At 36.8% G+C, this 14,070-nt stretch overlaps 1 protein-coding gene across 1 annotated transcript; it reads right to left on the bottom strand.

Annotated features, from left to right (window-relative positions):
• Window positions 1-633: 633 nt before the first annotated feature.
• Window positions 634-12,628, bottom strand: LOC138871247 (uncharacterized). The gene is made up of 4 exons (XM_070149119.1): window positions 12,366-12,628; window positions 1,746-2,112; window positions 1,398-1,679; window positions 634-1,053 (listed from the first exon to the last, which is right to left on the bottom strand). Exons 1-4 carry the CDS (start codon window positions 12,626-12,628, stop codon window positions 634-636), a joined length of 1,332 nt encoding a protein of 443 aa, XP_070005220.1.
• Window positions 12,629-14,070: the final 1,442 nt, after the last annotated feature.

Raw genomic sequence — 14,070 nt, forward strand, 5'->3', positions numbered from 1 at the left:
AATCTCTAGAATATAGAATAGATTTGTTGTGTAAGTGAGGGAGTTTATACCCTTTCTTTCCAAAGGGATACCTCAAGAAAATACAAGTTATAACTCTGGATTGGAGTTTGTCTCTATGAGATATAGGGACAGAAGCATAGGCTAAACATCCAAAAGATATTAAATGATCATAAGAGGGTGGTTGACCATTCAATACCTCATAAGGGGTTTTGTTTGAAATAACAGTAGAAGGGAATCTATTAACCAGATGTGTAATTGTGAGAATACATTCACCCCAATACTTAGTAGGCAATTTGGACTGAAACAAGAGGGCTCTAGCAGTTTCTAATAGATGTTTATGTTTTCTATCCACTAACCCATTTTGTTTTCGAGTATGAGAGTAAGTGGTCTGATGAGAGATAGCCAATGAACTAAGAAAATCAGCATAGGAGGAACAAGATCCTAGTTCAAAGGCATTATCTGTTCTAATGGTCTGAACGCTACTATTGTAATGGGTGGAAACCATGGATATAAATGCTTTAATGATGGAAAAAGCATTGCCTAAAGAAGATGTGTCCAGGTGACCCTACTATAGTCATATACAATGGTCAACAAATATTTGAAACCATTGTAGGTGGCAGTATGATAGGGTCCCTAAAGATCAATATGAACAAGTTCAAAAGGCCTTGAAGAATGAGTAATACTAGCCGGAAATGAATTCCTTTGTTGTCTTGCTATGGGGCATATTGGACAAACAAAAGATTGTTTAGAGTAAAATTTACAAGACAGATGTGGGATAGATATCATTTTACCAAAAGGAATATGTTTCATTCTTTGATGCCACAAAATATCATTTTTATTAATGAAAGTAGAAGTACAAGAAGTAGGAAGCACTGAACTATCAATAACAGGGGAAGAGGGAACAGGACTAATGACAGAATGAAAAGAACAATCACTAGATTTTACATCAGAATAATGAATAGAAACAAAATTAGATTTTCTGAAACCCATATACAGAATGTATAGGCCATTCTTAGCTCTACCAATTTCCAATGGCCTCTTCAGAAAAGGGCCCTGTAGGAACAAGGAAATAGTAGTGAGAATAGCATAGCAACTGAGTTGAGTGAGAAGTTGATGTATAGATTAAATTGAATTGAAGAGAAGGTACCAAAAGTACATTATTCAGGGTGATAGCAGAAGACAATAATAGGCAGCCTATAGAGGTAACTTTAACTTTGTATCCATTTGGTAATGTAACAAGAAAAGGTGTGACTAAAGGTTGTATATTATGAAGTAGGTGCTTGTGAGGGGTCATGTGATTAGTGGCCCGGAATCCAAAATCTAAGATATTGAATCTATTTTATAAGCGCTAGATGCAAATGAACCATCAAAATTAAAGATAGTATTGTTTACCAAACCGTCAAAATTGGCATAAGCAGTAGATGATGATGATGATGTTGGAACAGAGGATGAGAGTTGGGCCTACTAAAAGGTGATAAAATATGAGCATATTGCTCCTTCGAGAAATCATGCGGAGCATCAACAACTTGTTGAGGATCAGAAAGAGGAGGAGTCTCAGGAGTAAAATCCATATGTACAGAAGCTGCAACTCTTTTATTCTTAGTGAACTTAAAATCTGAGGGGAATCCATGAAGCTTGTAACACTTGGCTACTGTGTGCCCAGACTTCTTACAGTATTTCTAGAATATTATAGATTTCTTAGGATCAAAGTTCACCCTTTGAGGATAATTTTTGGAGTTATTAACTTGAGAGAGACAAATCAGAGGAGCAGGAGAATTGGCTAGGAATGAGGCTGAATCAGAAGAGAACATAGGGGAATCAGATTTGATCTCTCTCTGCTTTTCATCTCTGATCAGAATAGAGTATGCCTTTGCAACTGATGTTACCGGACTCATCATCAAAATGTCGCTCCGCACAGTACCATATGTATCATTCAACCCCGATAAAAATTGAACAAGTTTTTGTCCCTCAATAAACTCAGGCAAGGCACCACAAGTGCAAGGCCTACCAAAAGTAAAGTTACCAATTTCATCCCAATAACCCTTCAACTTTGTAAAATACATAGCTATATCAGAAGATCCATAAGTAGTGGATGCTATGGCTCTTTGAATACTATAGTATAAAGATGTATTTGCAACACCATACCTCTCCTCTAGATTATCCTAAGACTCCTTAGCAGTTTTGTAATAAAATATAGTTTTGGATATGTCCTTAGATAATGCATTCATAATCCAAGCTTTAACCATGTTATTGCATCTCTCCCAATGAGGATAGAGTGTTGAGGTAGGTGCGGGTTTGGGTAGAGAATCATCAATAACTTGGAGTTAGTTTTTAGCTGAAAGTGAGATAATCATATTCTCTTTCCACTTTCCATACCCTATCCTAGCAAAAGGAATAGAGACTAACACTATACTCGGAATATTAAAAGGGTGAAGATATATGGGATGAAAAGGATCGAGGTTAGGGTTTAAATTTTTGTTCGGAAGTTTAGGTACAATAGGTATTTGAGAATCAATATCCATGATTATGAAAATATCATAAGGAAAACAGCACCACACAAAATATCTATCAAAATACGCAAAAATTAGAGAAGAAATGTCACCAATTGTGCGAGAAAACCTAAAATTGCGTTAATGTCGCGAATCTTGAAATTTCAAACGAACATTGCATCAACAACACAATTGAAGACGAAATCGACATCAATACTGAAAATCGCAACTCCGACGAATAAAAAATCACCAAAATTATCAGAAATCGGCGGTGCAAAAAAAATTGTTCTAGATTAGAAATCGAACAAAGAAATATTTTTTCTCCCGAAATTAACCAGGTTTGCTCTGATACCATGTTAAGATCAAAGGAAATGGAAGAAATCAGACGAAATTTAGCAAGCTGAGACCTAGAATGTTCGAGAGAAAGAGACGACATAGAGAAGGATATTTTTCATTTTCTTTTGTAAGGATTAATCCGTCCACTAATTACATTGAACTAACTATTTATAGTATGGGCCTGCACATATTACTACAACAAAATAAATAATTAGGCCTTATAGTATGGGCATGTACATAATAAAGAAAACAAAACTAAGTTGGGCCTTTATCTATTCTAATATTCCATCAAAAAAGAATAATACATTTTAAATTAGGATGTCTAACTTTAATTTACGATTTTATTCTTAATGAGTATTTTTATAAGTACATTATTCTAGTATCTGTGTTTGAACCAAACTCTATCAACAATATCTTTTTTTTTAATAAATCCATTGACTCAGGCTTTCTCTTCCCGTGGTGATGGGGAGTATTGGCATGGACCCATACCTTGTTTATTATAAAATCAATGAAAGGTACAATAGGAGGGGGCCATAAAACCAAAACCTCCCTATAAATTACATAATTGGAAATCTACTACTAAGACATATCTGGTACAAATAGATCCAAAAAAGAGCATAGATCTATTAAATGTGCTTATATGTCCAAAAAGAAAAAACCAGTTTCTCCTCATTGGGGAAAAAAAGCATACAACTAAAACAAGTTAGTTTGTAGCAAAGAGCAGACTAGAGCTATCAAAATGGTTCTTGACAATTTTTTGTCTTAGATTAGGCAATTGTATCCTGTCAAGTTTGTAATATCTGTAAACCTACTTAGGGAGATTAATGTCATTAAAGATCATAATATCATGTATCTCATGGCTCCATCAAGCGAGTATGTCTGCTACATTATTAGATTTCTTAAAGCAATGCCTAATAATAATACTGTAAGTTTATATGAGTTGTTGTGCCTCCATGATGACACTGTTGGTGTGCCAGGGTGGTTTTAAATTATTGGTTAACATTCAATAACCAAATTTGAGTCCTAACTAAAGCAAACTTAGCTTCTGCCATATTAGTAGTATCATGCCCTACACTTTGTGAAAGGCCATAATCATATTGCCTCAATAGTCTCTTAGAATACATCCAACACCAATCGATTCATTATCATGTTCGCTACCATCTGTATTAAGCCTGGTCCGACCAAATAAAGACCTTTCCCAACTTACAGGAATGAAAATAATTTTAGCAGTTAAATTTCTGTCAAGCATATATGTCTACGAAATGGGACCTGAACTTTGGTTCATAATAATTCCTCAATGAATATGTTCTTGTAAATAAATGGGTGTTTCATATTAAAAGGGACTCCTTGCGAAATATAGCTCTCTATAAAGCACGCTGGTAGCGAAGGGATTTCATTAACTTGAAGGTTATGATTAAGACTTTCAGTCCAGTAGTTAAACCCTATACCATACAAGTTCTATTCATTATTGCATCCGATGGTTGGTCTATCATGCAACTTGAAGTGCATAATGCCTTTCTGAATAGGTAGCTTCAAGAGCAGTTATTCATGTCACAACTCATTGGGTTTGTTCATCCTTCATATCCAACTCATGTATGTCATTTGCAAAAGTCTCTTTATGGATTGAAATATGCTCCTCAAGCTTGGTATATACAGCTACATTAATTTGTTATTGTCATTAGATTCTCACCTTCAGGGATTGAATACTTCCCTGTTTGTCTATCAAGCTCGTGGTACTGTTGTCTACCTATTAGTTTTATTCTTACGGAGCTCATTGTCACACCTCCTTTTTACACACCCGAGGGGGTATATGGGATTTTTTCCAATTAAAGTGACATTATTCGAAATGAGAATATTTAATTTATCAGAGTGACCACTTGGAATAGTTTATTTGGTGTCCCAAGTCACCGGTTTATTTTAAAATCCAAAATCGAGGAGAATTTTATTTTTTAAAGTCTGCGAACCAGAAATTCTAGATAAGGAATTCTGTTAACCCGGGAGAAGGTGTTAGGCATTCCCGGGTTCCGTGGTTCTAGCACGGTCGCTTAGTGATTATTACTTGGCTTAAGTTGTCTAATTACTTATTTTAGGACCTATGTGCATTTACCTTTTAACCGTTTTTAATCACTTGATTTATTCGTAATTAAAGAATTGAGTTATGCGTACGTATACTCTTTTCTTTTGGCGCGTCGAAAATCATGTCACGCGAACGTGTCCACAATTAATAACACTTTATTTATTTTATTAAGAAAAATTTGGTTGAAGTTACGCGAACGCATCCCTCGAGTTATTTTTTAGAATTAAATTTATGTTACGCGAACGTATAAATAATTATAATAATAGTCTAAATCGAGCCTAAAGCAAACTACGAGTGTTTAGGATTATTTAACAACTAAGCTAATACTAATGTGAGGGCCATAGCTTATGGATTTTTGTTTGGTATGGCGCACCTCAACTTTTTTTTTTTTAACAAAAGGGGTGTATTTTATTTTGTTAAGACTAAGGATCCTAATTTTGAAGTTCACACTAAGAAATCTCTTAACTTAAATATGGGAAGGTTGGGCTTAGATTAATTATAAAAAAAAGACTTAGTTTTGGGCGCTCATCGCTGGATCAAACCGAAAAAAAAACTTTCAGTTTTGAAAAGCTGATATTGGGCTCAAAGTTTGGCCTAGCAGAGAATGAATTCGAAGGCTATTACCCTTGTTGGCACTTTAATCAAGTTTTGCCCACATTGGGCTTCAGGCGGGCCCAGTTATTACGTTTTTTCTGGCTGGGCCTATCCAACCTTTTAATTAACCAAATCTACCTATTCATGCATGATTATACCAATTACTTGTTAAGTAAATCAATAGGGATTGACAACGATATTAGTTAACAAAGAAACGCGTAACTAAGCAGGATATTATAACATGTTTTCTACTATAACTTTTTAAAGGAAAATTCATAATTGTAGTTACTCTACAAGGTTCAACGCCCAGGCCTGTTTGCCTGGGCCCAGACTTGTTTAAATGAGTCCATTATTGGATCTCACTGCAAGTCTGGCCCAATTCATGCTAAACCATTACACCATACAATAATAATGGTCATTACAAAAGGTTCAACTGCCACAACCCTATACATGAGCTAAACAAAAAAAACTGAATTTAAGAATCAACATAGCAGTATGTTTCTTCTGCTGAAAGTTCATAAATTTATATAACTTTCCTGAATACAATTATATACCTAGAAAAGGTTAAGGCAAAAACAAATTCCTTCCTAATTTTGGAGTCCAACTATTACAAGATCTTTCAAAGAAAGGACAATTTTAACCTGTAAGAAAAATCAGCTATGGAGTTGTTTCTTGCAGGCTAGCATTTTAATTCCACCGCTGAAACTTCCCACTGTTCATCAAGCTTTATTTCAACCTAGACCTTCATGGATTTGACCATGTAAAAAGGCCAGACTCATAAAAATGTCCTTAGATACACAAGCCTACTACATTATCAAACCAAAGCTCAAACAAACAAGGCAAAAAAAATAGTGTGATTTGTGGGTTTGACCATGTTAAGGGTCAAACTCACGAACCAACAAGGGCTTAAAGCCCAAAGACATGATATGCTGCCTTAGAACAATACCAGAACGAACCCAAAAGGGAGGGGAGGGGGAAGTTTAATCCACGAATCTAACCATGTAAGGGTTAGACTCAATGAACAAACCAAATTTCAAATATGGGGATCTACCTGACCAATGCAACAAAAGAGAAATGCATACCAGCTGAAATAATCAAATGATCAATGCTAAAGTAATACAAGGAAACAAATTCTCATAACATAAAACCAAATGGACAAAGACTCATACATTTTTAAAGAAAAAGCTTCAGTACTATTGCAACTTCAACATATAAATCATAGCAAGAAGACACAGATATACACCATTGACAGGAAAGAGCCATTTGTATTCATCTTTATACTTCATCTACAATCACTTAAACATGGAAGAAATGTGTACCTTGGACAGCAACAAAAATATAACAAGTAGAAGATGAAAGGAAAATGGCTGAAAAAACTTCAGAAGCAAGGAAACAACAGCAGTAAACCAACACAGCTATAGCAAATCGAATAGGTCCCAGAATTTGAAACAAACCCAATCAGCTTTTCAAACCAGAATTCCAGCTAAAACCCCAAAAAAATCCTCTATTTCAAATCATGTTTTCAACTTGTAAAGAATCAGAAATGAGAAGTTTTTAAAGTTTTTATAAAATTTCTAAAATCTAAATTTTTTCAGTGAAAAGGGAGCTTTTATGCAATGAAATGATGCTGAAAATATTTCAGAACTTTTAGGCAGAGAATAAGGCTGAATTGTGTGTGTGAATGAATGAGGGAATGTTTCCTTTTATAGAATGCACAAAAAGGCATCAAAAAGGAATATTCTGACCTAGTTTTGAAACTGTAGAATAGTACAACAATTTTCATACAGAGTTGTCTGTCCTTTTTTCTTATCCAATACTAGTATTCTTGCTAAGGATAGGGACATATGTCCTAAACACTAGAACCTTCTGATTTTAGCCTATGTGAAAGTTCATTTTTACCTCTTGAATTACTGCCTATTTCAAACTTAACCCTAGGTTCTGATTTTAAACCAATTACAACCATATTAGGCTTTTAGCCAGGTGATTAAATTGCTTAAGGGTATTGCATTTCAATTTCTGAAATTAAACTAAGGTTTAAATGGCTTTTCAGAGGTTCAAACCCAAATTTAAACTCAGCTAATCAAAAATGTAGGCAATCCATATATGTGGACTCAAATTCAAACAACTAGTCATAAATCAGAATTAAACCATTTTAACTAGGACTGTGATGAATCAAGTTGAGACTAAACCAATCCGGAATTAGCTGAGATAAGTAATTAATTAACCACTAATCCTATACTAATTAACTAAATACTGAGAATAAACTTGCAAGAAAAATAATGAAAGAAAAAAGGAAACAACACAAAAAAGGTTATCATAAACTAAAAAAAATACTAAAACTTGGCAAACTAAATTCCTAGGGATGAAATCTAATCATGCAGCTAATGAAGCTAAATTGTTTCAGGCAAATAATTCGGCCTAACTCCAAATAAAATAAAGTGCTCAAATAAACTTAAGCAACATAGCCAATACAATTAATATGACCAATTACATACTCACAACACATTTAAACAAGCAGATAATCCGAAATTAACTCACACAACTAAAAGAAAAGATCAGACACAGAGGCAAAGAGCAAAACAAGAACGAGAAAAGAGGGAGAAAAAGTACTGTGAACAAAGAGGGGTGTGACCTGGCCATGCATCAGTGGTAACTTCGAAATAGGTCGAGGCTAATGCAAAACGATTGCTCTTATCAAAACAAATTAATTTACATGAGCCTCGACCCAAGACGAACAGAATACTTGCAAAAAATTGCACCTGGTCGAATTAGAGCCTTTCCTGGAATCTTGGATCTAAAATTTGGTGAGGCTGGGATTGATTAGAAGGGGGCTAATGATGGTTTAGGGTTCAGAGAGGTGTCAGGGTTATGGGGTGTGAATTTGGGGCCATTTGGAACACTTAGTGTTTTGGGAATTCCGATTTTAGATCTAAGATTCGAGCCAATGGGTGAAGATTTGGGGGAAATGGTTAGTAGGATGGTGTTTGGGAGGACATAAGGGTTATGGGGTGTGAATTTGAGGAGGTTTGGAGGTGTCCCACCATCGTGAGGCGATTTCCGGCCGGCAGACCAAGGCGGAGATGGTGAGGAGCTGAGGGCGGCTAGGGTTTCAGGGTTAGGGGTATTAGAGATGAATGGAGGGAATTGGAATGGGGGGTACGGTGTTCGGACAGTTTTATGATAAACGAGTGACCAGTTCCGGGCCGTTGGATCATAATAATCCAACGGTCGTGATGAGATCAGGGCAAAACAGTGTCGTTTGGGGATGGGGCAAGCCTGGACCGGGTAGGCGAAATTGGGCTTGGGTTTGGGTGACTTCTTGGATGGGTTTAGGGTAATTTTGGGCTGGTTTTGGCTTCAAACAGCCCAAATCAGAAATTAAAACCCCTTTTCAATTTACCTCCTTATTTTCCTTTTCGTTTCTTTTTGCTTCTTTTTTTTAATTAAAAATCGTAAATTAAAAAGTCTAAATTAATATAATATGTAAAAGTAAACTAATTACCTAATTACAAATATTATAAAAATTACTTAATCCTAAATTAAAAATGAAAAATAAATAATTTAAAATTAGAAAGGTAAAATGTAAAATGAGCTATTTTTGGTGATTTTCAGTTTTGAATAAAACAAATAATTTACTAATTAATCATAAAAATATAAAACAAAACCTAAATGCAATGCATGGTATTTTTGGCATTTTTTCATGATTTTAGTAAAAGATTAAATGTGCAAAAAAATGCAAACAATTAATAAAAATCCTACAAAATTCACATAAAATGGCAAATAATTAAAAAAATCTATTTTCTTGGATTTTATAGGAGTAATTTATATAGGGCAAAAATCACATGCTCATAACTGCCCCTCTTTGCTCGAGAACACGAAGGGTTTTCGGGCAAAGATAAAATGAGCAATTACGAGCGATTTTTGCCAGTTTAAAACTCCATGAGAAGCATCTTTTGAAAAAGTCCGACCGAACCTTGCTTCAGAGGTTGCCTACATATCCTTGGCTATAAAGGAATCAGGTCGGTGTAGTTCTGGAAGTTTTGGTAGCTGGGACTACCGGTAAACTATGATTTCACTGTTGTTGCTACTGTTTCTGCTTGCTGAGCTCCCTATTACACCAAGATGAAAGATGAAAAGCTAAACTAGCTAAGCCTATCAACTACAAGTTATAAGATTTTTATCTATAAACCTTCAAAAGCTTGATCATGAGTCTTGGTCAGCTCTTCCTGCAGACTCTGATTTGAACCTTGATGTTTGTTAGCTACAACCGCTGGTTCATTCTTCTTCAGCATCTCAGATCAAGGCGGGACATGCAAAACTTGTGATTCAATCATATCTTAGGTAGTCTGTATCTTTTCCCATTTCTATATTTGGAGTTCAACTTCTTTTCTTGTTCCTTATTTTCTATTATTTGGATTGAGACTTCTTCTTTTGGTCATCTGAACCTTGCGCCTCACAGTAAAAGACCTATTCAGTCACCAAAGCAAACAAACAAACGAAATTTTCTGCCCCAATTTTCACTAGGAAAACTTTGTGAGTTATTCTTAAAAAAATCTAAGCTATTTCTTTATTGATAGCCATAAAATCAGGATTGTATATCCTTGGAAAAATAGATTAGGGAGTGGAGCCCTATATCTATAATGAAATCAACTAGGGAGTGGAGACCTTATGTTGAAAAGAGACTATGGAGTAGAGACCCTATATCTAAACTAAAATCAACTAGGGAGTGGAGACCCTATGTTAGAAAAGCAGCCTAGGAGTTGAGACCCTATGCCTAAAATAAAATCAACAAGGGAGTGGAGACCCTATGTTGAAAAAGCAGACTAGGGAGTGGAGACCCTATGTGTAAAATAACTTCAACTAGGGAGTGAAGACCCTATATTGGAAAACCACACTTGGGAGTGGAGACCATATGCCTTAAATAAAATCAATTATGGAGTGGAGACCCTACATTGGAAAAGCTGACTAGGCAGTGGAGACCCAATGTCTAAAATAAATTCAACTAGGGAGTGGAGACCCTATGTTAGAAAAGCGACTAGGGAGTGGAGACCCTATGTCTAAAATAAAATCAACTAGGGAGTGGAGACCTTTTGTTTGAAAAGCAGACTAGGGAGTGGAGACCCTATACCTAAAATAAGTTCAATTAGGGAGTGGAGACCCTATGCTGGAAAAGCGACTAGGGAGTGGAGACCCTATGTCTAAAATAACTTCAACTAGGGAGTGGAGACACTATGTTGGAAAAGCGACTAGGGAGTGGATACCCTATGTCTAAAATAAAATCAACTAGGGAGTGGAGACCCTATGTTGGAAAAGCGATTAGGGAGTGGAGACCCTATATCTAAAATAAATTCAACTAGGGAGTGGAGACCCTAGGCTATCATGTTTTTGAATTTTTTTTTCTTACCTTTTTTTTCATTTTTTTATTTCATAGAACGAGTAAATGTGGGAAAGAATTTTGGAGGGGACTTCCCTTTATGGATTGTTGCTGTAAAGTTGTTTCTAGCCCTTGCACAGTTTCTCTTTAGTTGCACCTGCTTCTTGCAAGGTTGCTTTGGATTGCACATGTTTCATGTTTTCAAACAATGAACAATTGTTAGTGTGAAACGGTGGTTGGTTTAGTGGCCTTGATTGTTTTGATCACTTGATCTCGGCCCAACTCTTTTGATGAAAATCTCTATTGCTCATTGGATTTCTGGAAATTAATCTCTCTTCCAAAATTTCACACTATGGTTAGCCCGTGTTGGGCTTTGTCCTTTTCATCTTATTTTGCCTTTATGGGCATTTGACCTTGGATTTCTTTCCTTTTCAATAGTTTGACTTTGAAGCATCGGCCATCATGACCAGTCGAGATCGACTTGATGCACCTGCTCAGGCTGGGTGATTTTCCTTGAGTTTACCTTTTGTTAAGCAGAACCCTTTAAAACCAATCTTGCCATCTTTTATTTGTATTAGTCTTAGAGAAGGATTAGACCGAAAGGGACTCAAAGAAGAGTAAACAAAGGACAGGATAATAAATTTAACAAGAAGTGTCCTTTTCGGGGAAGAAAGAAGGACTTATCTGGAGTGCATGCAAACTTCAATAGACATGACATGCTTCTTGGACTGGATACCCGATCTGCGCAACCATCTAATCTCTCATAAACCCAACATAACTCGTGTCTTAAAACTGAGAAACCTTGCCAGGACTTTATCAATGCCGATGGTTGTAGGGAATTCCTTCTTTTCTATCAGTGGCGCCCTTTGCGTTTTCGCCAATTGACCTCTCTTATTTCTCTTCTTATCATCGCCTTATAGTGCTCTTTGCGAGTTTTCACTAACAAGACTCTCTCATTTTTTAGTTTCTCTGCTCACCATCGTCTTACGGTGCCCGTGTAGGTTTTCACCAACATGACTCTCTCATTTTATTTCTCTCATTTTGATTGCATCGGATCCAAGTAGTTGCATTCTCCGATCCTTGAACATTCTCACTGATTAATTAGAAGGACTTGAATAGGGTTTGGGTAAGATTTGGACTGAATTACAACTTTGGAACCATTCCAGCGAGATCGTCGCCGAACCATTATAATATCTGCCCTGGTTTTACTTTTGGGGGAATTTGAATTTTTGTTTTGGTGTGACTGAACCCCAGAGAAAGGCTGCCTATGTATCCTTTTGGAATCAAGTCGAACGTAGTTCAGGGAAACTTTGTTTTTGATTTTGATTTTTGATGATTTTTTTACAAATGTTTTCAGGTTCCAAAGAGGGTAATCAAAGAAGGTTAACTGGCTCGAAGGGTTAGCAAAGGATTGGAGTGTTTGGGGTAGCGAGAATGAAAGCCTTCGTCATTCCAATTGGATAATATTGTACTGCAAAAGGGTTAAACGTAATACCTTTTGACCATGTCTGCATTTACAGTTGTTTCAGGATCATTTCCTTCAATGTCTCCCAAGTACAATGCCCCTTTCGACAACAATTTTCTTATAATGTACGAACCTTTCCAGTTTGGGGCGAACTTTTCTTTTGCTTCCTTATATTGAGGGAGAATACATCTCAAAACGAGTTTCCCCACATCAAAGTTCCTAGGACACACTTTCTTGTTGTAGGCACGACCCATTCTTTGTTGATACAACTGCCCGTGGCAAACTACAGCCATTCGCTTTTCGTCAATCAAGGTTAACTGTTCTAGACGGGTCTTGACCCACTCACTATCCTCAACTTCAGCCTCAACAATGATTCGGAGAGATGGAATTTAACCTATGCAGGTATTACGGCTTCACTGTCATAAACCAATAGATAGGGTGTTGCTCCGACTGATGTGCGCATAGTTGTGTGATATCCCAACAATGCAAACGACAACTTTTCATGCCATTGTCTCGAATTTTGAATCATCTTTATAAGAATCTTCTTGATGTTCTTGTTTGCTGCTTCAACAGCACCATTAGCTTTGGGCCGATAAGGGGTAGAATTCCGATGCGTGATCTCAAATTGTTCACATATCTCCCTCATCAAGTGACTATTCAAGTTTGCAGCATTGTCCGTAATGATAGTTGTAGGGATACCAAAATGGCAGATGATGTTGCAGTGCACGAAGTCTACCACTGCTTTCTTAGTAACGGCTTTGAGAGTGACTGTTTTGACCCATTTTGTGAAGTAGTCAATGGCAACTAAAATGAATTTATGCCCATTTGAAGCTTTTGGCTCGATTGGCCCAATGACATACATACCCCAAGCAACGAACGGCCACGGTGCTGACATAGGATGTAGTTCTGTATGTGGTGCATGAATTAGGTCACCATGTACATGACACTGATGACATTTTCGGACAAATCTGAAGCAATCTTTTTCCATAGTCATCCATAATAGCCTGCTTGAAAGTTTTTCTTTGCCAGGACGTATCCATTCATATTGGGTCCACACACTCCTGCGTGTACTTCATGCATGATTCTTCTGGCCTCTTAGGCATCCACACATCTTAACAGGTTGAGATCTTAAATCCTTTTGTACAATACCTCCCCGCTCAAGAAGAAACCGCTGGCAAGCCTTCTAATGGTTCTCTTTTGGTCTCCATTAGCTTGCTCGGGATATTCCTTTGTTTTCAGAAATCTCTTGATATCATGATACCATGACTGAATATTTGGTTCCACCTCAACCGTATTTCAATATCCATGCCTTTCTCGGATTTGGATTTCCAACAGGTCAATATGGACATTGTCTGAATATTGCAACGTCGAGGCCAAAGTAGCGAGTGCATTGGCTAACTCATTGTGAAACCGAGGAATGTACCTGAACTCGACTTTCTTGAACTGTTTACTAAGATCTTCCATATGTTGCATGTATGGAATAAGCTTGACATCCCGAGTTTCCCATTCACCCTGAGCTTGTCGGATAATCAAGTCTGAATCTCCCATGATTAACAATTCTTCCACATCTTGGTCGATTGCCATGTTCATACCCATAATGCAGGCTTCATACTCGGCAGTGTTGTTGGTGCAGAAAAACCGAAGTCGGGCTGTGGTCGGATAAAGCTGACCAGTGGGTGAGATCAAGATTGCCCCAATCCCGACACCTTTTGCGTTCACATCTCCATCGAAGAAC

Source organism: Nicotiana sylvestris, chromosome 6, assembly GCF_000393655.2.
Source record: "Nicotiana sylvestris chromosome 6, ASM39365v2, whole genome shotgun sequence".
Taxonomy (NCBI): Eukaryota; Viridiplantae; Streptophyta; class Magnoliopsida; order Solanales; family Solanaceae; genus Nicotiana; species Nicotiana sylvestris.

Bases quoted from the DNA above. Each gene is read 5' to 3' on its own strand.
- LOC138871247 (XM_070149119.1), bottom strand. From the start codon at position 12,628: ATGGCTGTAGTTTGCCACGGGCAGTTGTATCAACAAAGAATGGGTCGT. The intron at 2,113-12,365 runs GTATTACGTTTA...TTTATACTATAG, and splicing joins AATGCAGACATGGTCAAAAG to TATTCAAAGAGCCATAGCAT. The intron at 1,054-1,397 runs GTTTGGTAAACA...TTGTTCCTACAG, and splicing joins TGCTTATGCCAATTTTGACG to GGCCCTTTTCTGAAGAGGCC.